Here is a 22,900-nt window from a genome sequence, read left to right as displayed (position 1 = left end):
AACTCATCCCACCCCCATGTTTCTCAGTCACTTTCTCCTTCTCCAGTGGCCCCCGCGCCCCCCCCCCCCATACAAGGCACAGAGGCTCCCCTCATTGGCAATACTCAACATTGGGAGGGCGGGGGGAACTGGATCTCCAGGGAGGATTCTGGAGTTTAAAAAGGCCTGAGTGATTCTGATATTACCCCCAAAAGAGGCCTCTCTCCAGCCCCCACCACTCAGTCGAATATGAAACCATTTTACAGATGGAGAAATGGCCGGGGGTCGGAGGGGATCGAGGGCCTTGCCTGTCAGCCCCGGGATCCTGGGAGGGTTCCACTTCCTATTATGCCTTCCAGCCACACTGAGACCAGGCCTACAGCAGCCTCAGGGCCGCCCCGCCCCCTCTGCTTGGAGCACTCTTCCCTCACTTCCCTCAGGTCTCTGCCCAAAGTTGCCTCCTCAAAGGCCTTCCTTCCATGCTCATCTCAGGTGACATAACAGTGACCCACCCTACCCAAGGACTCCTATTCTCATTCCACTTTGTAGCTCTGCTCACCACCAGACCCATCAGTGTCTGTCTGTCTGTTCTGCACCCCACCACCTAGAATGGGAGCTCCATGAGGACAGCATTCTGTTTGATCACTGCTGAATGCCCTGGGCCTAGAAATGCCGGGACCACACTAGGGGGGTCAATAAATATTTGTGGACAGAGTGGGGAGGTGAGGGCAGAGAGACCCTCTTGGCTCTGTGGGGTGGTTCTGTCTTGTGGTCCTCCTGATGTGCAGAACTGAGAACCAGAGAAGTTAAGACACTCACCCAAGGTCACACAGCAGGTCAAGGTCAGAGTTGGGGTTTAAACCCAGTGTGACTCCAGAGTCCCACTGCCTGTGGGGTAGTTCTGTCTCTGTGGAGTGGCCTGAAGAGCCGGAGCTGAGGAGGGAGCCCACCCATCCACCCACCTTACCCACCCAGATCTGCCCTGTGACTGTGAAATGAAGTAGGGACATCAGAGGGCCAGGCAGGCTCCCCAGTCTCAGGTGCCCTGGAGACCCCAGCCTCCTCCCCGACTGACAGAGGTCAAACCGACCTGCTCACCTGGGAACACAGAGGTCAGCCTGGGTGTCCAGGTAGGTGTCCAGTGGGCAGGCACAGCCCTCCACACACTCGTCCTCGCTGAGGTCACCGCCACAGGCCTCAGGGCCAGCCAGGTCCTGGCAGGTTTGTCCACACAGGGCCACACAGGGGCTGTACTCCTTGGTGGCCTCACAGGACAGTGCTGTAGTAGAAAATGGAACTGTGCTTTGTCTCCCTTGTCCCCACCACTGTGTAGGGTCGGATCATTATCCTGATGAGGAGAACTGAGAACCAGAGAAGTTAAGACACTCACCCAAAGTCACACAGCAGGTTAAGGTCAGAGTTGGGATTTAAACCCAGCCTGACGGCAGCGTCCCACTGCCTCCCACTACACCCAGCAGGGCGGCAGCGCTGGGCCCCACCTCCCGACCTCAGCCTGGGCCCTGCCGTTGGTGTATCTTGTTCTTTGCAGGGCATTCCTCTTAGGGAACGATATTGGGGGAGGGGTGGAAATCACTGGCCCCTGACAGCCACATACCCACCCCATCACACACACACACACACACACACACACACACACACACACACACCTGCCCCTCTCATTTCCACGCTTGTAACACACTCGGCTGTGAAGATCAATTATGCCCCCTCGGCAGCCTCTCGTCCAGACGGCCCTCTCTTTGCTTAACCTGGCCGCTGTCCCACTCCTCGGGGTCTCCCACTCGCCAGGGGTCAGGGCAAGTAGATCCCCTGAGACTGTCCAGCTCAGTTGCTCTCCCTGGGGCTGCACACCAAGCCACCTGGGGAGTTTTTAAAGATGCTGATGCCAGCGCCCTCCACAGGTACGTTGTTTTCATTGAACTGAATGTGGCCCAGAGAAGTGCATTTGGAAAAGTTCCCAGGGTGAGTCTAATGTGCACCAATGCTGAGAACCACAGGTCCTATCCAGTCAGTCACCTCTAGAGAAACTTTGGCTCAGAGAGGGGCATGGCCTTGCCAGGGACACACAGCAATTACCTACTGGGCTGGCTTAGAACTCAGGCCTCCTGACTCCCAGTGCTGTTACCTTTTCATTTATTCAACAGACATTTCCCTATAGCTTTCAGAGCGGGGCCCTGTGCTGGGGCTAGGGGCACAGAGACAACTAAGAGATGGGAGGAGTGTGGCCAGGTGGGGTGCAGTGGGTATGGGCCAGCACATGCCCATTGAGCCACACGTGCACCTGAGGGCCACGGAGCGGGTGGTCTTTAGAAAGCTTGTTCCAGCTCTGACTAGAGCGGTGGCAGTGCAAGTGCTGAGAGGTGGGGGTGGGGTGGGGTGACAGGACCTGGAGATGGGCTGGAGGTGAGGGTAAGACAGGAGTTGGGTGTCACATGTCCCAGGCCTGGGTGACCAAGGAGACCAGGCCCTGGGCAGAGGTGGAGAGCAGGAGAAGCCGTTTGCGAGGCGGGATGTTAGGCCGGAGAAGACTGGGGACGTGCGAGGGGAGAGTTCAGGTGGACACTCAGGTCTGGAGCGCCCGTTCCTCCAGGCCCCCTCACATGGGCACACAAGTGTGGGGCACTCACCACAGGCTGGCAGGTGGGTGCGGAAGTCGACGGGGAGCCCGTGGCGCTGGCACAGGTGGGCATAGTGGGCCAGCGTGGCACACAGGCAGGGCTGCCCGCAGCGGCAGGCGTCCCGGCGGCACTGCTCAAAGTAGGGCACGGGGCTCAGGTACAGGGAGCAGGGCGCAAACAGCTCCTCCATGAGCACGCTGCAGGCCTGCACCGCGTAGGAGACTGCGGACAGGAGGCACAGGGCCGGGGGCCGGGGGTCAGGCTTGCTGGGCCCGGGCCCAGCCCCTGCCTCCCTCCCCACAGCTCAGGGGAATGTGTGTGTATATGTGTGTGTGTGTGTGTGTGTGTGTGTGTGTGTGCCTGTGTGCATGTCTGGTTGGGAATGTGTGGGTATGGTTTAGTGAGTTTGGATGTGAATATGTAGCGGGCCACATGCATGAGTATAAATAACTGTAAAGGGGTACGTGTTTACATGTACACACGTTACGCATGTGTACATGCACTCATACATTGCATTCCACCAGTCATGAACCCATGTGCTGGAAGGAAAAACAGGGGTGAACAAACAGACAAAATCTCTGCCCTCACGGAGCGTACATTCTGGTCTGTGGAGACCATCACTGAACAATTTACATAGAAAAGTGGAAGGAGAAGTCTCCAAGGAGAGAGGCCGGGAAGGAGACAGGGATCGCAAGCTGAGGCGGGAGGGGAAATTGCGGTTTTAAATCGAGTGGTCAGGAAAGGCCTCCGTGGGAAGATGATGTTTAAGCAAAAACTTGAAAAAGGTGAGAAGTATGTTTTCTGAGGGAAGGGCATCCCAGGTGGAGGGAACAGCAAGTGCAAAGGTCTGGAGAGGAGAGGCGGCCTGGCTGTGAGGAGAGAGCAGCAAGGGGGCCAGGGGGCCAGAGCAGAGTGGAGGGCAGGGGAGGAGGCGGTGAGATGAGGGGGATGGGCAGAGGGTATAGGGCCTGATGGGCCCACGGTGAGGACTTGGGCTTCTGCCCTGAGATAAGGGAGCCAGTAGTGCACCTAACCGGGTAGAACGTGAAGCTTCCTGCCTGACAAACCCTCACCGGGAGGGAACCCCAGTTTCTTAGCAACCCTGCCCAGTTGGACCAGCATCCTCATGCCCAGGGTTCCCATCTCCTGTCTCTCGAACCAGTCCCACTGCACCCGTTCCCCCTCCCCCCACCTCACCGGCTTGCAGGTGCATATCACAGGGGTCCAGGGGGGAGCCAGAGACCAGCGGGGAGCAGGCAGACAGCGTTTTCCAAGAATTGCCAAAGAGTTGTGGGGTGCTCTCAGGTACACCCACCGGGGACCTGCAGCCAAGACATAGCCACACTCACACACTTGCCCATGGGGGCCCAGGTGAACACCCAGTGTACACCCAAGTAAGCACCCCCCTGATCATGTACACACACACACACACACACACGCACGCACGCACGCACACACACACGGACCAAGCATAAGCACACACGGTTAAGAGGCACAAATGTACCCACCTGAACTGGAACACCATAGGCCCAAGAATACCACCTGCGCACACCTTTCAAGCAAACACACACTCACATACAGCACAGATATGTGCAAGACACGCCAGCAGCCAACGGGGCCTCCACAGCCACATGCAAACACAATTACGGCTATGGGCGCGCACACATCACATGTAACAGGTTCCAAAGGGACTCCCAATGGGCTTGGGCCCACACTGCCCTACCTTCTGCACCCACCCCCAGCTCTTCGTGTCAGAAAGAAACAGGAACACTGTGAACCAGACTTCTTCCTCGCCTTCCCACTGGCCGTTCCTAAAACTCCCCTGCCCTCCCTTTCTCTCTGGGTAGGAGACAGTCACGCGAGGGGCAATAAAGAGAGCAAGGGGGAGAAGCATGATGTTTTCTAAACATCACCATTGCCAAGGGTCACCAAACCCAGGAAGAGAGCCCTCGGCGTCCACAGGGGGCAGGCTCTGCCCACATGACTGCTCCGGGGCAGCCAGAGTCCTCAGGTGACACAGAGCAGCGTTTCCACAGAATTCACATTTAGGACGGCGGCAAGCAGCCCACACAGCAGACCAAGGTCTGCCCCCACCATCTGGCCGGCTGCCCTAACCTCAGCCCCACCAGGCAAGACAGAGCAGAGCGCTGCATGGTAAGTGTGCGTGCACTGAAAAGCACTCAGCTTTTCCTTGTTACTGGTTTTTCCAAGCAAATCTGAATTCTTGTTTCCGGCTGAAGAAAGCCTCTCGTGTTTCCTTCTGCATCACCCAATGCGTGTAACTCGAAGGACTGGCCAGAACCCCCATCCTTCAAGATCAATCCTTCGTCCTTATTTCTGGAAGGCCTGACTACTGTCCCCTCCCAAGGTACTAAACTGGGTCCAAGCCCAGAGAGTCCTCTCTTAACTCTCCGCTGGACCATGGGAAACAGCACCAGGCAGGAAAGTTGAAGGGTTGGTGAGACAGAAAGCAGGAATTCTGGCATCACTGGCTCACTGGGGGTTTGCACTCCTCTAAAGGTGTTCACAGTCAATTAAAGCAAACAACCACGAGCCAACTCAAACCCCTACTAATTTTAAGATTTTTTTGCCATAAAACTGTATTTCTCAAGGTATGCTCCATAGACCTCATAGACTAGAATCACAGCGGTGCTTATCTATAATAATAAAAGCATCATATGCTAATTAGACCGGACATCCTTCCAGACGAACTTCCGAACGAAGCCGAGGCTGCGAGGGCTGAGCCCCTTTGCACGAGTTCCGTGCATCAGGCCTCTAGTTAGAAATAAGATTCTTGGGCCTTAACCTATAGCAGATTCTTAAAACCTTTTGCACTCGGATGTCGAGTGTGACTCGACACGGTTAGCATTAGAATAAAGGAATCGAGAAAAAAGCAAGCGAGTGCAAAGGGTTAAAGGGAAGGACCCAGGAGTCAGCATTTTAACAACCTCTGCATCTTCTGCACAGAGAAGACTGAGCCACTGCCTTAAAGAAACATACTCAAATTCACATGCAGAGAAATAAATGATCAATGGTGAATACCAGGCCCATGAGAGCCCATGGGAGTTTGGGAGATTAGGATACTCGGCCCCACGGGCCCCCCGCCCCCTCCTTCCTGTTCCAGGGCAGGAGCACGTACAAAAAGTCGTCCTGCGTGTTGCCGTTGAAGGTGCCGCACAGGCCCACTGTGTCCTCCACCCATCGCTGGTCCACCTGCAGGTAGAGCCGCAGGCCTTCTCGATCGTAGAGCACCCGCACGCCCACGTTGGTCCTCACCCGCAGGAACACGGAGGACAGCCTCCGGATCTCAAAGGCGTCTGGGCACAGAAGCCGAAGGGGGACGTGGGAATTGGGCCACGATGCACCCCACCCACCACCACCACCACCTGCGTGGTGCCCTCCGAGCCCCATCCCCTGCCCAGCCTTCACACACAGTGAACCCTGCCGAGGGGGTGGTGTGGGGAGCCTTGGGGAAATCCTGCTCCATGATGAAACCAGGACCAGGGATAACCACCTGAGACATTTCTTCCAGCTTTAAATGCCTATGAAAGCTTTGCCTCCCTGCGAACTGGTATGTTTCCTTCTCTAGCAAAGGAAATTCCGTAACTGCCCATTCTTTTCACAACGGCCACCAGGAAGCTCACAACAGGACTTTGGATTCAGTCGTAGCAATTTTAAAGTTTAGATGCAATTGTGGTGAATTTTATGCCCTTTGTGGTTTGCACTTCTTTGGCCTCTTTACCCCCACTCCTCTCCATCTTGAGTCCCTGTTCTTTCTTCTTTCCTTTTGCATTTTCTCTGGTGCTATTTTATTTCTTAGTAGTTTTGCCATTTTTGTTAGTCGTGCTTCCTACGAGCTACCACAAATCCCTGTGGAATCAGACAGGTTAACAGTAATTAATAAACAAATCTGAGAGCGGGGGTGGAAAACAGCTCCATTCATACCCTAAGTTAGGAGAGGCCATACTGCTCTGAAGCCTGTCACGTTGGAGTGGGGACAAAGATCATTTCAGAGTCCATGATCCATGTCCCTGGGATCAAGGTGCCCCTGGCCTGATCCACCCAGGATTAGAATTGGAGCTCTTGCCCACGTGGCAGTGCCTTTGGCCAGAGGAGCCTGGGAGAAGCCTGGGCAGCAGCTCCCAGCCAGCTCTCGTCCACCAAAGCCGTACCGTCCGTGTAGGGTGGGGTGACCTTGTACTGGTCAAACAGAAGGACATCCCCCGCTTGGGTCAGGGTCACCTGTCTCCGTGGGTCCTGGTGCAGAATCACTGACACCGACTGGACACAGACTCCATCCTGGTTCTGGGGAGGAAGGAAGGCCCATGGGGCAGAGTTAGTCTGTCTGTCCTGCTGATCCCAACAGAGCCCTCCAGGAGCAGAGAATTGAGTGCAGTTTGAGGCCAGGGGCAGGCTCCTCACGGTGACAGAGCCCGAGAGGACATTAAGGGTCCTCTAACTAAATGCCTTCATCTGGGGAATGGGAAGGCAGAGGCTCAGGCTGGAGGTCAGTGGCAGAGCTAGGATAATGCAATTAACTGTGATAGTCAACACTCAGGCTGTCTATGACCCAGAGCAGAGATGGCCCCTGGATGGCCCGAAGTCTAGCCTCAGAAACACTCCCCACTCGACTGCCAGCTGGGTCTTCAATTTCATCCTTGTATGGTTGTTTATAGAGCTCTCTCCATGTGCACATCCTGCAGAGTACCAAGCTCCTCGCACAGGGAGGCAGGATATGAGCTAATATTCTCTGGGCCTCAGGTTTTCATCTCTAAAATGGGTAGTATGCACGAGCCCATTTGTACCTCTTTGCACTGGGAGAGATCAACACAACCATACAGTGATGAACTTGACAGATATAGTTCCTGCCCTCGTGGAGAGTACATATTCGTGTGGGACACAGACATTAAATGAAGAATGCAAAGCAGGCTATTTATCATTGTGATCAGTGCTGCAAACACATGTAGGTGCTAAGAAAACATATAGCAAAGGAACCAGACTTAATCTGCAGAGGCAGGAAAGGCCATCCTAGGAAATGATAATAATAATAATGTAAAAATAATCATAGCAATACTAAAAACTCTTAATGCTACAATGTATAATAATAATTGTAACAGCTAACTTTAACGTAGAGCTTCCATGTTCAGGCACTATTCTGATCTTTTTATATACATGTATTCCCTTAACCCTCATAGCAATTCTATTCAGTAAGCATAAACAACCCCATTTTTCAGATCAGAAAACTGAGTCCTGGGAGAAAGTGACACTGGAGCTAAGGTCTGAATGATGCAAAGGGAGAAGGGGAGAAGGGAGACATCCAGGAGGAGAGAATAGCTGGATCATATCCCCTGACTCAGGATGGCATATAATGCATTCAAGGACATAAAAGAAGACCAGAGGGGCAGAACCCACTGGACAAAGTGTTTTAAGAAAAGGTTCAGGAGGGAGGCAGGGGCCAGCTTAGGCAGAGCTGACACAGCTCGGGGGTCCCCTCCTCTAGGAAGCCTTTCTGGATCCACCTCTGATGCCCAGGTAACATAGCAACAAGGAAAAGTTCCTCCACGGAGAGCTACCCTGTACTCTCCACACTGTCACAGCTCCTGTAACAGAGTGGGTTATGGGGTCACTTGTCTGCCTTACCCAGCAAAGTGTAAGGCCCAAAAGGCCAGAGCCAGGCTCAGTTCATCCCAGTCTCCAAGACCTAACATAGCTTTGGGCACAAGTATTTGCTGAACTCATGAATGAATGAATGAATGAATGAAAATGAATGCATGCCTGAATGAATACAGAGATGTTGAAGATACAATCCAAGGAAGCAGAGAAGATTAAGTTGAATTAGAGCCATATTACAGATTTAAAAAAACACAAAAACAAACACACACACACACACACACACACACACACACACACACACACACACAAACACTGAGGCCCAAGAAAGGGAACTGACTCTCAGCTATTCTAGAGCCAGAACCCAGTCTCCTGCCCCAGGCTCTGCCCAAGAACAACAGACAGAAGGCTAAGTGGGCTGTGGAAAGACCTGGGCCCTGCCCTAAATCCCCAGCCTTTCTAGGGGCAGAGGGCACGGGCGGCTGGCGGGATTGTGCCCGGGGTCCCCATCCCTTACCAGGCCACACGGGGCGTTCTGCAGTGTCACTGTGAAGGTGCCCGAGGAACGGCTCTTGGCCAGGATGTACTGACACGTGGCAGGGAACGTGTACCGGCGGCCGTCAAAGGTGGTGAAGTGGATGTCGCCAGTCACCGAACACTCGGCTGAGGACAGAGAAAGGCGCTGACCCATGGGAGCTGCCGCGTGGGGACGGCCTCTGCCCTGCAGGCCCTGAGCAGGAGGAGGAGTCAGCACCCTGTCCTGGGGACTCAGGGCAGCGCCTGGAGCCCTGGCCCCTGGGGAGGCGCAGCCCTGCCCTGAACTCCCTCTGACAGGAGACCAGGCTTTGGGCTTGAAGACCAATTCTGGTCCAAGCCCCTGAAGTCAGGAAGGCCCTTAGATACATAGAACCCCATGAAAAATGGGCCCTCGTGGGATGGAGCAATCACTTAATCAGGCAAAGCAGCTCTGAGGAAACGGAGGGTGGTTATGCCAAAAAAAAAACAACAACCCTGAGTGACCCCCACAATCCACCACCCTAGCCCCAACAGCAGGCCTGGCTCCCAGTTTCCCTGCCCTCAAAACTGTGAGACTAGAGGAAGGGGGTAGAGTCCAAGGCGGGGTCAGGTGTACCTGGGCAGACAGATGTGCTGCACACCCACTTGCCCGCAGTGCATGTGCTGAAACAGAGACCAGAACGGCAGGGGCTCACCCTTCCTGGAAGAGATGCTGGAGGGTGGCGGGGTGCACAGAGCTCCTGCCCCCAGCCCTCAGTTTTCCCATCTCTGAAATGGGCGGTGGGGATTCCACCCACAGATGAAATCTAATGACATCTGTGACTCAGAGATGCTGAGTGAGCGCCCTCATGTCATCAGGGCTCCCAGACCCCAGATGGGCAGCCCTGATGGAAAGCCCTGGGATTTACCAGCTCCTCCCACCCCCAGCAGCGGACACAGACCAGGCATTGCAGTCTTCTTTCACCACAGAGCCAATCGGGTACAGGGTCCCGTGGAACTCACAGGGACAATCGGCAGGTGCCACACAGCCCCCGTCCTCGAAGATCAACCCTAAGGTGACAGAAAGGCCCACTTAACTCACCTCCGTTCCTGTTCACAAACCTTTCATGGCTCCCCAGATCCTGTGATCAAGATCCCCACACCCAAGCTCTTGCACCACTGAGCCCACCTTCAAATGTCCTCCTGTATAAATCCTCAGCTCAGGCCAGATCTGAACTTCCTCTGAGCAAATAATCTCACCTCCAGAACTTTGCTGAGACACCCATCCCAAACAGCCTGCATACGGTCTAGCATCTCCTCGCCACCTCTCAAAAGCCTGTTACTGTATCTAGAACCAGCATAGGTACCGCCTCCTCCAGGAAGCCTTCCCTGACCATCTCTCCCACTAGTGAATTCCTATATCCTTTCTAGTGTGAACCCCTGAGTTGATGTGCCTTAGAGTGGAGTCATACGTAAGTGTCTTCTCACTGCCATCAGTCTGATCCCTAAAGTCAATCTTTATATATATTTTTAAATATATTTTATTGAGTTTTTACAGAGAGGATGAGAGAGGGATAGAGTTAGAAACATCAATGAGAGAGAAACATCGATCAGCTGGCTCCTGCACCCCCCCCCCCCCCCCGCCACTAGGGATGTGCCCGCAACCAAGGCACATGCCCTTGACCGGAACCGAACCCGGGACCCCTCAGTCCGCAGGCCGACGCTCTATCCACTGAGCCAAACCGGTTTCGGCAATCTTTATATTTTTTATCCCACCCCTGCCTAGCCGAGTGGCCTGCATGCACACTATAGATGTGCTGCAAAGTTATACACTGTGAAAACAGTATGTGGATGAATGTTGAAACAAATGCGTTGTGATAAATGAACAGATGAATGATGGATGACTTGTCCTCATCTATGCACCTTAAAAAGCTCATACCCAACGAAATGAAACACCCTGCCGAACCTCCCAAGAGCCACAGTCCCGCCCCCATCCTCACCTCCCTCAGCCCATTCATTCATTTATTCACTTATTAGTTGTTTGCTCCTTCCTTCATTCATTCCATGCACAGGCATCCTCCTAGTCCCTGCTGCATGCTCAATCCGTGCCCTCCAGGTCAGGCACCCTCTCGTCCCCAGCATACCATCGGGGCAGTAGCAGCCATCCACACAGGCAATCTCGCTGTCCACACAGGCCGCCCTGGGCTGGCAGGAGGAGGGGCAGCAGGTGATGCACTCGTTGTAGGTGAAGGCCTTCTCCTTGCAGTGCACGGCTTGGGAGGAAGAAAGCAGTATGGCCTGTCAGCTCCTTACGGGCCCAGCTCTGCCAGGACCCACCCAGTCCCTATCCTAGGCCCTGGGGCAGCAATGGAAGGGCTTTGATTTTTCCTGATCCCTTAGTCCTAATGGCAAGAACGACCCTCCTCTCACTCTATGGCCCTGGGCCAGTCCATCCCGCTCTGAGCCTCAGTTTCCCATCTGTCACATGGGATGAGACCTCAGGGCTTAAATCTCTCACTGTGGTTCTGAGCAGGACAGGACATTGAGCTGCGGCCTCAGAATGCCACCCACAACCCTAGGACAAAGCTTGTCTGGGCGCTCCCTGCCCACCACCAGGCTGCACCTACTGCATTGCCGGAGCTGGGTCCTCCAGCCCTGCAGGGGCCGCCCCGCCTGGGCACACGCCCGGGCATACTCGGCCAGTGCCCGGCACCAGGTGGCTTCATCACCCGCTGACCTGGGCAGGAAAACCGAGGGTAATACTGGAGCAAAGCCCAGTTGCCACCAGCCCTCCACATTCTGTAGAGACTGCAGGGCTCAGGGCACCCCTGCTCTCCACACAGCTGGGAAAGGAACAGGTGAGGGGGCGGGGAGGGGGAGGCCCTATTTCTGAGCCTCAGTGAATAAAAAAGCTCTGTCCCATCTTTGCAGATAATTTCAGAGCTTTGGGAAACATATCTGTCAGTCCTGGGATTGTCCGGCTCAGTGGCCCACGGGCTGAGCCCCGCCCCAATACTGAGAGGGATTTCCCCACCACCCCCAGTCCTGGCTTCCCACTCACTGGCAGAGATCGCTGGTACAGCTGGCCGCGAAGGGCAGAGGGCTGACGTAGGCGTGGCAGGCATCAAAGGGGGGCCTCAGCAGCACCTCACACCGGTCATACACACTCTGGGGCAAGGGCAGGGAGCTGGAGCCGGGGACCAGCAGGGCCACGCACAGCCCTCTGACTCCACCAGCCCCACATGGAACCCCAGCTTAGGCCCAGGGGAGGGGGAGGAGAGGGAGGACAGGGTCCTTGGGCACCAACAACCTGGGCACCTGCAGCCAATGACTTTTCAAGAGGTAGATGGGAACCCAACTTAAGACAGGCACTAGGGTGGGAGGTAAGGAGCCGGGGTCCCGACCTGCATGGTTCCCAGGCTCTGCTGCAGGCACGGTGGGCGAGGCAGGGAGGAGGTTGTGGGCCCTGGAGGCTGGTTAGGGGCCTGCTCCTGCCAGCTGTGCACAAACTCAGCCACATCGTCTGTCAGCTTCCCTGTGGGGAGAACCAGCATGACCACAGGTGGGGGCAGGTGCACAGAGGGATCTGAGGGAAGGTAGGTGCAGCCGAGGAGATGCCCAGAGGTAGGCAAGGAGTTGAGGAATCCAGCCTCCTGAGCTCCCCTCCCAATCTGCATGCTCAACAGAGACACTCTCCTGGGAGAACGCTAAACACCTGGAGTGGGTCCCTACTGCTCCACACTCAGGGGAGGCAACGCCATGCAGTGGAGAGAGAAATGTGTGTAAGCCTGGACACGGGGCCTCAGTTTCCCCATATGTGAAATAGGGCCCATAATCCCCCCATGAGATCATTTCATGGACGATATGGGGTGATGCACATAAAGTGTTCAATATGCTGTGGGCCCTGCACCTTCACTATTACTCTTACTTCTCCTCCGTAGGGACCTTCAGCTCCAGCTGGGCCCTCTCTTCCTGGCTCTCTAGCCCTCCCTCCTCCTCCCTCCTCTGCACCCCCCCACCCAGGCCTTAGAAGGTCAATCCCACCCAGCAAAGTGCCCAGTAGATGCTCACACAACCCTAGTAGGAATTCTCATTATGACTATTTTACAGAAGAGGAAACTGAGGTCGAGTGGTTAAGAACTGAGGTCACACTCGTGGTAGGAAGTGGCCTCCCACTGATCTTTAGTAACATGACCCAGGGTTCTTCCCTAAGACCTTCCCACCCCTCCCAGACCTGTCCCTCCACCAAAACCCAGTGGAGGTCACCCACCCTGCACCTTACCATAGCTGGTCACCAGGTCGTCCTGGGGGTCAGCATTGTTGTTCCCACACAGCCCGTGGGTCCAGCCCAGGAACTCTGGGCTCATCTTGATATAAACAGCGGAGGCGCCATCCCAGGCCAGCGTGAAGGCGGACTGATACCGCACAAGGACGTAGCCAGCAAGCCTCTGCAGGTGCACGCTCCCCATCACATGCGGCAGCTGGACCCTGCAACGCACAGCCCAGGGCGCCAGAGTACTCACAGCACCTCCACTAGCCCAGTCCCCTCACCAAAGGATCCGCCATCCCTACCTGCAGGACCCATCATGTACACAGCACCTGCCTCAGCCACACGGCCAGTGGGACCAGGTACACGGCACCTGCCTCATCCACACGGCCACTGGGACCAGGTATACGGCATCTCCCTCAGCCACACGGCCACTGGGACCAGGTACACGGCACCTGCCTCAGCCACACGGCCAGTGGGACCAGGTACACGGCACCTGCCTCATCTACACGGCCACTGGGACCAGGTACACGGCACCTGCCTCATCTACACGGCCACTGGGACCAGGTACACGGCACCTGCCTCAGCCACATGGCCAATGGGACCAGCTACACGGCACCTGCCTCAGCCACATGGCCACTGGGACCATGAGATCCAAGGCCCCCCTTCCCCTCCCCAACTCCTCGATGCCTAGAAGTCCACCATAGAGACAGATTCTTTTGTCTCCAGAGTTTTAAAATTGCTTTTTAAAATCGCAATTTCCTTGGCAGAGACAAATCTTGGAGTGACTGGATTTGCTAGCTCCGCTCTCCTAGACAGCAGAGATGGAATAACAGACAGTGGCTTTGTTTCTTTGTTTGGTGGGGGACGAGAACGGGATAAGAAAAGCAAACACCGAGGATGAAGGTAGAGTGGGATAGAAGAAAAGACGCAGGGACCACTTTCCCCGGTTTTACTGGTACAGGGTCTCCTAGCCAACCTGGGATTTGGCAATCCACCCGAAAAATCAGGAAAGGAAAACAAAAGAGGCGCCCAACCAACCAAAATGGTCCCAAAAGCTTGGTTTTTCCCATTTCCAGTTCTGAAGCCAGAAATGAGAAAGGGGAGAAGGGTCGTCGCAGGAAGACCCCACCTCTCCTTCGGCAACAAAGTGACTGACAGCAGCCAGGGAAGTGAGGACAGCGACGGAGGTTTCAGGAAGAACCACAGTCCAGTTAGTGTGGGAACAGGGTCCCCCTCCCTTGTGCGGTCCCCTGATGTCCCAGAAAATGACCCCATGTCACCAGAAAAGGGCGAAAGCATGCCATTTCTGTTCTGAGGAGACTTGAACTGTGTATTATCCATTCGGGCAGATTGTCTTCAAATTGTGGGGGTGGGCAGGGAATTAGCACGCTTTAGGAGCACACTCGCATCTCTCTGGGAAATTGCTCTTTGCCTGAAAACCCACTGTCTGGAAACCCACAGGGCCTGAGAGTCACAGAAAATCACGAGGGACTCATCTTCCTGCAAACCCAGCTGACTGGACGCCCAGCTGGCCTGCCAGTGTGTTCCTGCCCTCATGGTGGAAATTCTGCTGCTGCCCCCGAGAACGATTTTCTTTAGGCCTGAGAACGGCAGGTGCTCACCCACCCCCACCAGCAGCACTGCCCCGGAGTAGGAGAGGTCAGGGCAGAAGGTGTCGTTACCTCACTCCTCCGTGGGTGACCTCCTTGGCCAGACGGAGCTCCTGCTCACCCGCAAAGAAGAGGCTGACAGACCTGGAGCAGGTGTAGGGGGAGGAGCCGCACTGCGGGTCGTTGTGCACCTGATTGGGGGGGTCAAAGGCCAGAGTGCAGGGTTCCTGCTGGGAACTTCAGTTCTGGACCCTGTGGCCCCCTGTTGAGCTTCTGCTAAATGCTGATCACCTGCCCACTGCATGCCGGGCACCTTTCATCTGAGACTTCTCCCAGTCCCCCAACATCACAGGGAGGTCAGAGCTGCGATGATGTGAATTTCAGAGAGGAGGCGACTGCTGCTCAGAAGGTGAAGTGACGAAGGTCACACCCACAGCCAGGATGCTAACCCAGGTCTGCTGGTTCAAATCCCAGCGCTCTTTCACTATATTGCGGTGTCTCCCCATTTCTGGACTCTTTGTTTCTCCATCCCAGGTGATCCCATCAGATTGAAAGGCAGGGCTGTGTACGCACACCATTTCACATGCATACAGAATGAACACACACACATATTCACCTCATGTATCTACTCACAGGGTACTCTCAACCCACACACTATAAACACACTTCTACCGCAACCCTGGCGAGCAGTCTAGCCCTCCCCCACACCCCCAGGCCACTCCTGTGCTGCCTGTCACATACCCATCTCCTCTACCCCCTGCTGAGAGAGAACCCACCCACCCCTCCAAGGCCACAGGAACCAGGCGGTGGTGGGTGAGGGGGCACCAGAGCTCCCAGAGCTTAGAGAAAAGTCTGAAAATGGTTCTCGTCCTCAACCTTCCACGGCTACGTTAAATGTGGTTAAGCAGATGGACCACTTCAGCCAAAAGTAGGACCTGTGAAAGCCACCCCACAGTCTAATTACTAAATATTTTTCAAATATTTTGACCATGACCCACAGTAAGAAATAAAAATATGTACATTTGTTTTGTTATAAATAAAACAATAGCTTTACAAAATAATATGTACCCCATTCAAGTGTAAGGCATTCTTATACTTCCTGTTCTCTTTGGGGATGTTTAGGCTGTTGGTGACTCATTCCGTTGATTTTATAATCCATGGCTGAGTGGTACCTCATCACGCTACGTAACTGTAACATATCCATCAGGAAATGACAGCCGTGAAAAACTCTGATGTGGGACACCCCAAGGCAGAGAGGGCAGGATCGGTCAAGGTCATGGCCCATGCAGGGCATGGCCCCCTGGGCAGCCTCTTGGCAGGTGCATGCCTGCGACAAGGGGCACTAGCCTCCGGGGCCTAGTGGAGCCTTCCTACACAGGCAGGTCAAGGGAGGCCTCACCTGGACTGAGAAGGTCTGTCCCTCAGGTTCATGGCGCCCCACCAGCGTGTAGCTGCCCTTCCCAGACAGGTAGTAGTAGAGGCCATCGAATGTCTCCACGTGGTGCTGTCCCCACGCCCGGCAGATGCTGTCCCGCTCAGGGCCAGCATTGTACACTGAGCCAGGAAAAGAGAACCTCTCTGTGTAGCTGCAGTGGGCACCAAGCCAAAGGCTGCTGGGCTCCAGCCCTGTTAGGGTCACCTCCACTCACCCCACAGTCCCGGACCCCCAGAATGTCCCTGTACCCACGGCCCCTCCCAGGGTGGGATGGAGCCCAGACCCACCCATCTGGCAGCGCGGTCCAGTGGCATTGAAGCGTCTGCAGTCGCAGAAGGCTGGGTGCACACACTCGCCCCCGTTGAAGCAGGAGAACAAGTCTGCAAGGGAGACAGACACAGGAGCACCTCCTCATCGAGCGGAGACTGGCAGAACTCAGGGATGAAGCTCCTCCCTCATGCCAGGGCAGCCGGCCCCAGCCCTCCCAGAACTACATGGAACTCAGATGCCCATCCCAGGCAGTTCCAACATTCCTCAGTAGCTAACCTTAATGGGGGCACAAGTAGGGTGCCTCAGACTGCTCCCCAGCCCCTTCCCTGGCAGGCAGGTAGAGTGGGGTACGTGCCTTCAGTATGCACCGCATGGCCCCCAGACCAGCCCTACCTGGTCATCAGCACCTGCAGCTAAAAGTTCCTGCCTGGCCTCCAGGCAAGGCAGGCAGAGCTGAGCTATGGAGCATGTGGGGTGAGCAGGGACAGTACCCTGACATCTTCAAGTTCTGCTCTTCCTCACTGCTCCATAAGCACAGAGGCCATGGCACAAACCAGGGGAGGGGAAGAGGCCTCACATCTGGAATTCAGTAGAGAGAGAGGCCACAGAGGACAAGAAGATAAAGCAGAGCAAGGTGTGGTGAGGAAAGGAGCCATGATGTAAGAGGAGGGGCCACGGATACAGGACAGGTGAGGCCATGGACAAGTGAGGGCAGAGGCCAGAGACACAGGACAGGATGAAGAGCAATGCCACAGAACACAGAAAGAGGCCCCAGAAACAGTGGAGGGGGGAAGCACAAACTCCTTAGAGTCAGATAGCGCGAGAATGGAAAGCCACAAGGCCATGGTCCTAAGAACAGAACACTGGCGAGGGGCTCCTCCGCCAGGGGGGAGAACACAGAGTGAAGTTGGAGGATGGGGCTGGAGAATGGGAAAGAAAGCCCATGCAGGGAAAAGAGGTCCCAGGAGGCCCCGAGGGAAGCCTGTCCTGCCCTCACTGGCCTCTCAGCCAGCTGGGCCCTCCCATACACACCCACAGACCACAGGGAGGGGACCACTTACAAGATGGTGCACATTTGGCACGATGGAGCCGCCTTTCCCAGAAAGACATGGCCAAGGAGTCCACGGCTTCAGCCTCCTTTTAAAAATGGGAGAGAATGCGATCAAGGGCAGCCTTCCTGGAGGTCACAGCCCTTTCTGTCCATCACCTGGAGGAAGGGGGCCCCCGACCCTTCCATGCCCCGGCCCTTCCCCTCCCCAGGCCCACCTCTGGAAGGCAGGGAAAGGAGAATTTTCAGGCCTGCCATAGGCCCAGAGAAGTAAAGGCTTTTTTTTTTTACTCTCCAAAGTGGAATGCCACCCCTCCAATGTTCCCCGTCTCTCCCCCTCCTGCTCTCTCTAGTAAACCTTTGTGTCTCCACAGCTCAACACAAAACCCCCTTGTCTTGAGAACAAACATGTTCCTCCACAGAAACCACATGAGGCAGAGCAAAGCTCCCCACTGCAGGATGGGAGGACATCTCACCCCATCCCTCACCCCAACCCTCTTTCTGGGATCTTCCAACAGCAAAAGCAGTGCCTCACTCATCACCACCCACAGTCCTCAGAACTCAACTCCAAGTCAGGACTCTCCCTGATACCACAAATCTGAGGAGGACACAGGCAAAGTGGAGCTACTGATACCATTGTAGTTACCATTAACTAGTTATTAATAATAGGAAAAGAGCAAAAGGGAAGGCCAGACATTACAGGCAAGCCATTTGGGCAGCTTCACCAGGAAGCTGTAACTTTGCACTCCCCAGGGAACCACCCGGCCCATCCCATGCAGATTACTGGGGGGAGGGACTAGACAAAGGAGAGGATGGACGCATGCACAGTGAAGTTGGGATGACCTAGGGGAGGTACTTGTCAATCAAACCTGTGTACACAAACCATTGAGTAGAAGAGGTGGAGCCAGTGCAAGCCCACAAAAATTTGGGGATACATAATCCCCCAAACAAAAGAGTTTGCTCTCTCTTGGCTCTTGGCGCACGGCTCTCTCAGCTCTCTGGTTCCTTTGGCTTTGCTCCTGCCTATGTTCCCTCCATAGCTGCATAGCCATGTGGCCATGTGGCCATGTGGACCCCATAGGCAATGGACTGATGGGCTGCAAGGGTGAACACAAGCTAAGCTAGCCTGATGCTGGACTGGACACTGCTCCAATATGGGGCAAAATTTCTGGACACTGGCTCTAATTCTAGTCCTGTTAAAGCCACAGCTACACTTCTTCTAAGGTGGGGCAAAGGGAAATGAGACCTTGGGAACTCAGGTTTAATTGCTCAGAAATAAAGCTTTTTACCTCATCCTCCCGTGTGAGTCTCAGAAAATCCCTTTTCTTGGGTTCTTGCAAGAAGCCCACTCCCACAAGCAGCAGGTGGGGATGTGGACCTCTCCCCACCAACAACACTAAGAAATCCTATTTTTCAGACCCCAAATCCAAACACTTGGTCTCTCGAGATACAAACCCTCTGAAATTAGGGCTGTCCCGGACATCATGTGTGTTCAGTCACCACATGGCCAACTGACTTGGACGTCTCACCTTGCAGAACTCCAGTCCAAAATGTCTAAAGTCACCTGGATCTGGGACTCTGTGCACAGCAGGCTCCTTCCCTCTCAGAGCCTCGGCCTCCTCATTTGTACAGTTTTCCAGAACTATATGCTCAGCCCCTGGCCAGGTGTAGCGAACAAAATAAAATCCCTGCCCTCGGGGAGCCCACGCTCTTTTTTACAGGGCCAACAAGACACAAACACAGTGTGGGGACTCGTCTCACATGTCTTCCTCTCTCACCATCAGCATCCCCAGGATGAATGCCCAGCCTCTAGCAAAGGACTTGGAACATAGAAAGTATTCAGAACTCTTGGTCCCTGAGACCAACCCCAGCTCTTTGCCCCTCCTTGGCAGGCTGAGTCTCTCTGCCTCATCTCCAGACACTCACCTCCTCCCTCTTCACTATCCTACTGACCCCTGGGAAGTCCCTGGCCCCTCCTTGACCAGGTTAGTTCCTGGGTCCTCCCCAGCTCTCCCTAACCTGAAGACGCAGGCCAAGCCCTAGGGCTCAGGCTGCCCACCCTGGCTGTAATCTATCTCCCAGGGCCTCAGAGACCACAGGAAATAGGAGACAGCAGCCAGGGGAAACAATGGACACCAAGGTCCTCCAGGGCCCCAAAGAGCTTAATTAAAATTGGCCTTTAGGTCTCTCTCCTCCTCTCCTCCACCTCAGATGTGGCCTCTGAGATTGGTGTTATGAGGATAAAGCAGCCTGTGCTACAGAGTTGATGCCATTTTCTGGAGAAAAATCGTAAACCCTGTCCACATGATTCATCTTCGGTGTAGATGGGTTCTTAGTCATCGTTATGCCATTTTTATGAACACCTTTGACAATCTAATGAAGACTACGGACCCCTTCTCAGAATAACATTTCTAAAATAAAACATATGATTACAAAGGCAATCAAATACATTGAAATATAGTTGTAAAAATATGTTATAATGTGCGATTGGTAATATTTGCACTTTTTATTAATATATTAAATAACCAGACCTAGCAGCACGTGCTGTCACTGCCAACATTTTGAAGCAGTGAGCATAAGTGAGATTGGGAGGTGGCAACAACTGTAAGGGGATAGGACACATCTGCGATTTCTTTGGTGACAGTCACAGACACTGCTCACACTCTCGGTGGTGTGTAGTCTACAGTAATAATTGAAAGGAATGCTAAAGTTCAGTTAATTGAAGTTCCTGTAAGTAATAATATATTTTCCCCACCTACATTCATGGACCCCTGGTCTACACCATCAATTCTTCGAGAATGGCTGAGCTCTGTAGGAGTGACGCAGCACTGAAATGAAGGGTGGCAGGGTGCTGGGCAGGGACTCCCCCTCTGTTACGAATGAGGGCATTCTAGGCAGAAGGCCCTGAAGCGTCCCCCAAGTTCACTTTCTAGCTGATGGCTTCATTCTCATCACCTTTATTTGTTCTATGAGTAATGTGAGAGTCCTGCTGGGGTTGCCTGGTCCAGATGCTTCACAAGGAAAAAGGGGAGGCCTGCCTTGGAATCCGGCAAGGAAGGAAGCCCACCAGGGGAAGAGGTACTGGGTAAGGATCATTTCCCTCGCTGAAACACATTTCCCTGGACTCCTGTGGGGCATCCATGGTGCCAGGGACAGGCCAGTACACCAGGAGACCCAGCTCTACCTGCTCTGTGGGTGCCTGGCAAGTCACCCACCTACCTGGCTCTCCCCAGCTATAAATGAATAAAGATATTATCTTTCAAATCAAACTATATCTCACCATAATTCTAAAAGTTGGGAGCTGGATAATAAAGATATTATCTTTCAAATCAAACTATATCTCACCATAATTCTAAATGCAAATAAGAAATTTTTAAAAAATCCAGATAAGCATGACCCCTCCTACCTTGGGGTCTTCGTATCTATTTCCAAAGGGCAGGAATGTGAGACACATTGTTTCCTACGATAAATGATGTTCCCCATCTGCTGGCACAGGAGCTACCCAGACTTGATCCCTAAGGTGCATGAGATGAGGCTCAAGATGCTGGGGGGACCTCGCTGTCAGATGGGCTGCATTTGTAACATGTCTGTGGTTGTAGGAAGGAGACAAGCTCAGGCCAGGATTAGAAGGAGAGCCTGAGTCACCTGGTCCAGAGCTCCAAAGAAGTTTGGCAAAGGAAGAAAACGAAGCAGCACCTCTTCTGAAAGCATGAGGAACCCAGGAGGGTGGGCGACAGGGAGTGGTCAAGACTCAGAGGATGGTAGCTCAGGCCTCTGCTTTTCCACCGACCCCTCCTTGCAAACCCCACCAGGTGGCCCAGTTTTTCTCCCCTCTCAGGGCAGCTTTGCTGGGACACTCCTTAGGGTATGGAGAGGGGCCTCTGAAAGGGTTTAGGGCCTTCCCAGGCCAGGCAGGGAAAAGAGAACACTCTCCTAACGGTCGGCAAACTGCTCTTTGGCCCCTTGAGTGTGGCTCTTCCACAAAATACCACGGCCTGGGCGAGTCTACTTTGAAGAAGTGGCGTTAGAAGAAGTTTAAGTTTAAAAATTTGGCTCTCAAAAGAAATTGCAATCGTTGGACTGTTGATATTTGGCTTTGTTGACTAATGAGTTTGCCGACCACTGTCCTAACCCCTCACCTTCCCACTTTTCACTCGGGGAGGGGAGAGCTCAATTGTCTCCTGATAGCACCTTGGTGCCCTACTCTTATTAAAAAAGTAGGTAGATGGATAGATGATAGATAGATTAGATAGATAGATAGATAGATAGATAGATAGATAGATAGACAGATAGATAGACAGATAGATAGACAGACAGATTAATGAGCTGGCTGCAGGGCCCTAAGAGATTAGGAGAGTAGGAATAGAAGTGACTTACGAATTTGCATACTTCACACCAGAAACTGTGTTTGCTCTCTTCTGAATAATTGCAGAGAAGCCTTCCTGAAACCTAGGAACTCCCTACCAGCCTCAGATCCCAACAGAAACGAGCCCCTGCCCATTGAAGCCCCCCTTCTCCAGGCCTCCCCTTACCTGGCCTCCCATCAATGTTGCCGCGTCCCCTATGGCCAGGGTCCTCTCGGGGTGGCTGTGGCTAGGTGAGAAACAAGCCCGGCATGGGCAAGGGGATAAGAATGGGCCAGGCCTCCCCACCGCTCCCAGGCCCATCCCACCTCCGTGCTAACTCCGGGGGTCCGGGGGTCACGCACACCAGGAGTAAAGATGGGAACAGTGGGTGGGGCAGCCACAAGCTACTCACCTGGGATCCTGGGCTAGAGCAGGCTGCAGCTCTGCGTTGCTGGGGGGTGCAGGTGCTTCGGCTGGGGGCAGGGAATTCCTCTCCACTCAAATTATGCCTCTCTTTGTTGGGCCTCCCACCACCTGTCCCCCACCTGATAGGAAGCCTCTCCCACATCTCCCCTGGCACCTCAAATCCTTTCCCCTCTCCCTGGCACTCTTAAATGAGGGTCCCCCTCTTTCATCCCACTCTCTGCGCCCAGTTCTCCGTAGTTTCCCACCTTGGGTCTCTTCCACTCTGCCCAGCTTGGGACCCATTCCCCGGGCTCTCGCAGGCCTCTCTTTCCTTCTGGGCCCCTCTCTTCAGACCCTCTCCCTGGCTGTCCTCCTGGCCTCCCTTAAACCTTCTCTCTTTCTTCCCTCTCTCCATCCTGCCCCGGTCCGTTCCCCTAAACGTTCCCCAGCCCCGGCCTCCCCTAGTCCACACACCTCTTACCTAAAGCAGGCACCTCCAGGGATTCCCCAGCCGGCTCACCCCAGGACAGCCAGGCGCAAGCGAGGAGCAGGCAGAGCGCGGGCGCGGGGACGCGCGGGGCCGGGGCCCCCATAGGAGCGCGAGGGGTCGAGGAAGCCGGAACACAGGCCCGGAGTGCTGAGTACCTCTCCCGGCGAGGGCTAGGTCACACCTCCACTCTGCGGCCGAGGTCTGTCTTGCAGTCTTGCCCCAGGGTTTCCTTGGCCCCGCCTCCCAGGCGCTTGGCTCCTCCCCAAGCTAGAGTGACAGGACTGCCCAGGTCATTACCATAATTTA

At 54.4% G+C, this 22,900-nt stretch overlaps 1 protein-coding gene across 1 annotated transcript in view; it reads right to left on the bottom strand.

The window, feature by feature from the left end:
* OTOG (otogelin) overlaps positions 1–22,697 on the bottom strand; it is a 72,678-nt gene extending 49,981 nt beyond the window's left edge. Inside the window, exons 1-20 of the mRNA XM_054725353.1 lie at positions 22,586–22,697; positions 22,112–22,172; positions 21,886–21,946; positions 17,367–17,442; positions 16,323–16,415; positions 16,000–16,154; positions 14,673–14,791; positions 13,003–13,208; positions 12,125–12,255; positions 11,782–11,888; positions 11,348–11,457; positions 10,865–10,993; positions 9,683–9,791; positions 9,358–9,404; positions 8,743–8,888; positions 6,788–6,920; positions 5,755–5,932; positions 3,813–3,937; positions 2,625–2,837; positions 1,078–1,258 (exon numbers count right to left, since the gene is read on the bottom strand). Of these exons, the coding sequence (XP_054581328.1) occupies positions 1,078–1,258; positions 2,625–2,837; positions 3,813–3,937; positions 5,755–5,932; positions 6,788–6,920; positions 8,743–8,888; positions 9,358–9,404; positions 9,683–9,791; positions 10,865–10,993; positions 11,348–11,457; positions 11,782–11,888; positions 12,125–12,255; positions 13,003–13,208; positions 14,673–14,791; positions 16,000–16,154; positions 16,323–16,415; positions 17,367–17,442; positions 21,886–21,946; positions 22,112–22,172; positions 22,586–22,697 (2,492 nt within the window). The remainder of the gene's footprint in view (positions 1–1,077; positions 1,259–2,624; positions 2,838–3,812; positions 3,938–5,754; positions 5,933–6,787; positions 6,921–8,742; positions 8,889–9,357; positions 9,405–9,682; positions 9,792–10,864; positions 10,994–11,347; positions 11,458–11,781; positions 11,889–12,124; positions 12,256–13,002; positions 13,209–14,672; positions 14,792–15,999; positions 16,155–16,322; positions 16,416–17,366; positions 17,443–21,885; positions 21,947–22,111; positions 22,173–22,585) is intronic.
* Positions 22,698–22,900: the final 203 nt, after the last annotated feature.

Source organism: Eptesicus fuscus, chromosome 13 (assembly GCF_027574615.1).
Source record: "Eptesicus fuscus isolate TK198812 chromosome 13, DD_ASM_mEF_20220401, whole genome shotgun sequence".
Classification (NCBI taxonomy): Eukaryota; Metazoa; Chordata; class Mammalia; order Chiroptera; family Vespertilionidae; genus Eptesicus; species Eptesicus fuscus.
Note: the sequence above shows the minus strand (reverse complement) of the source record. Positions and strands in the feature narration are given on the sequence as shown.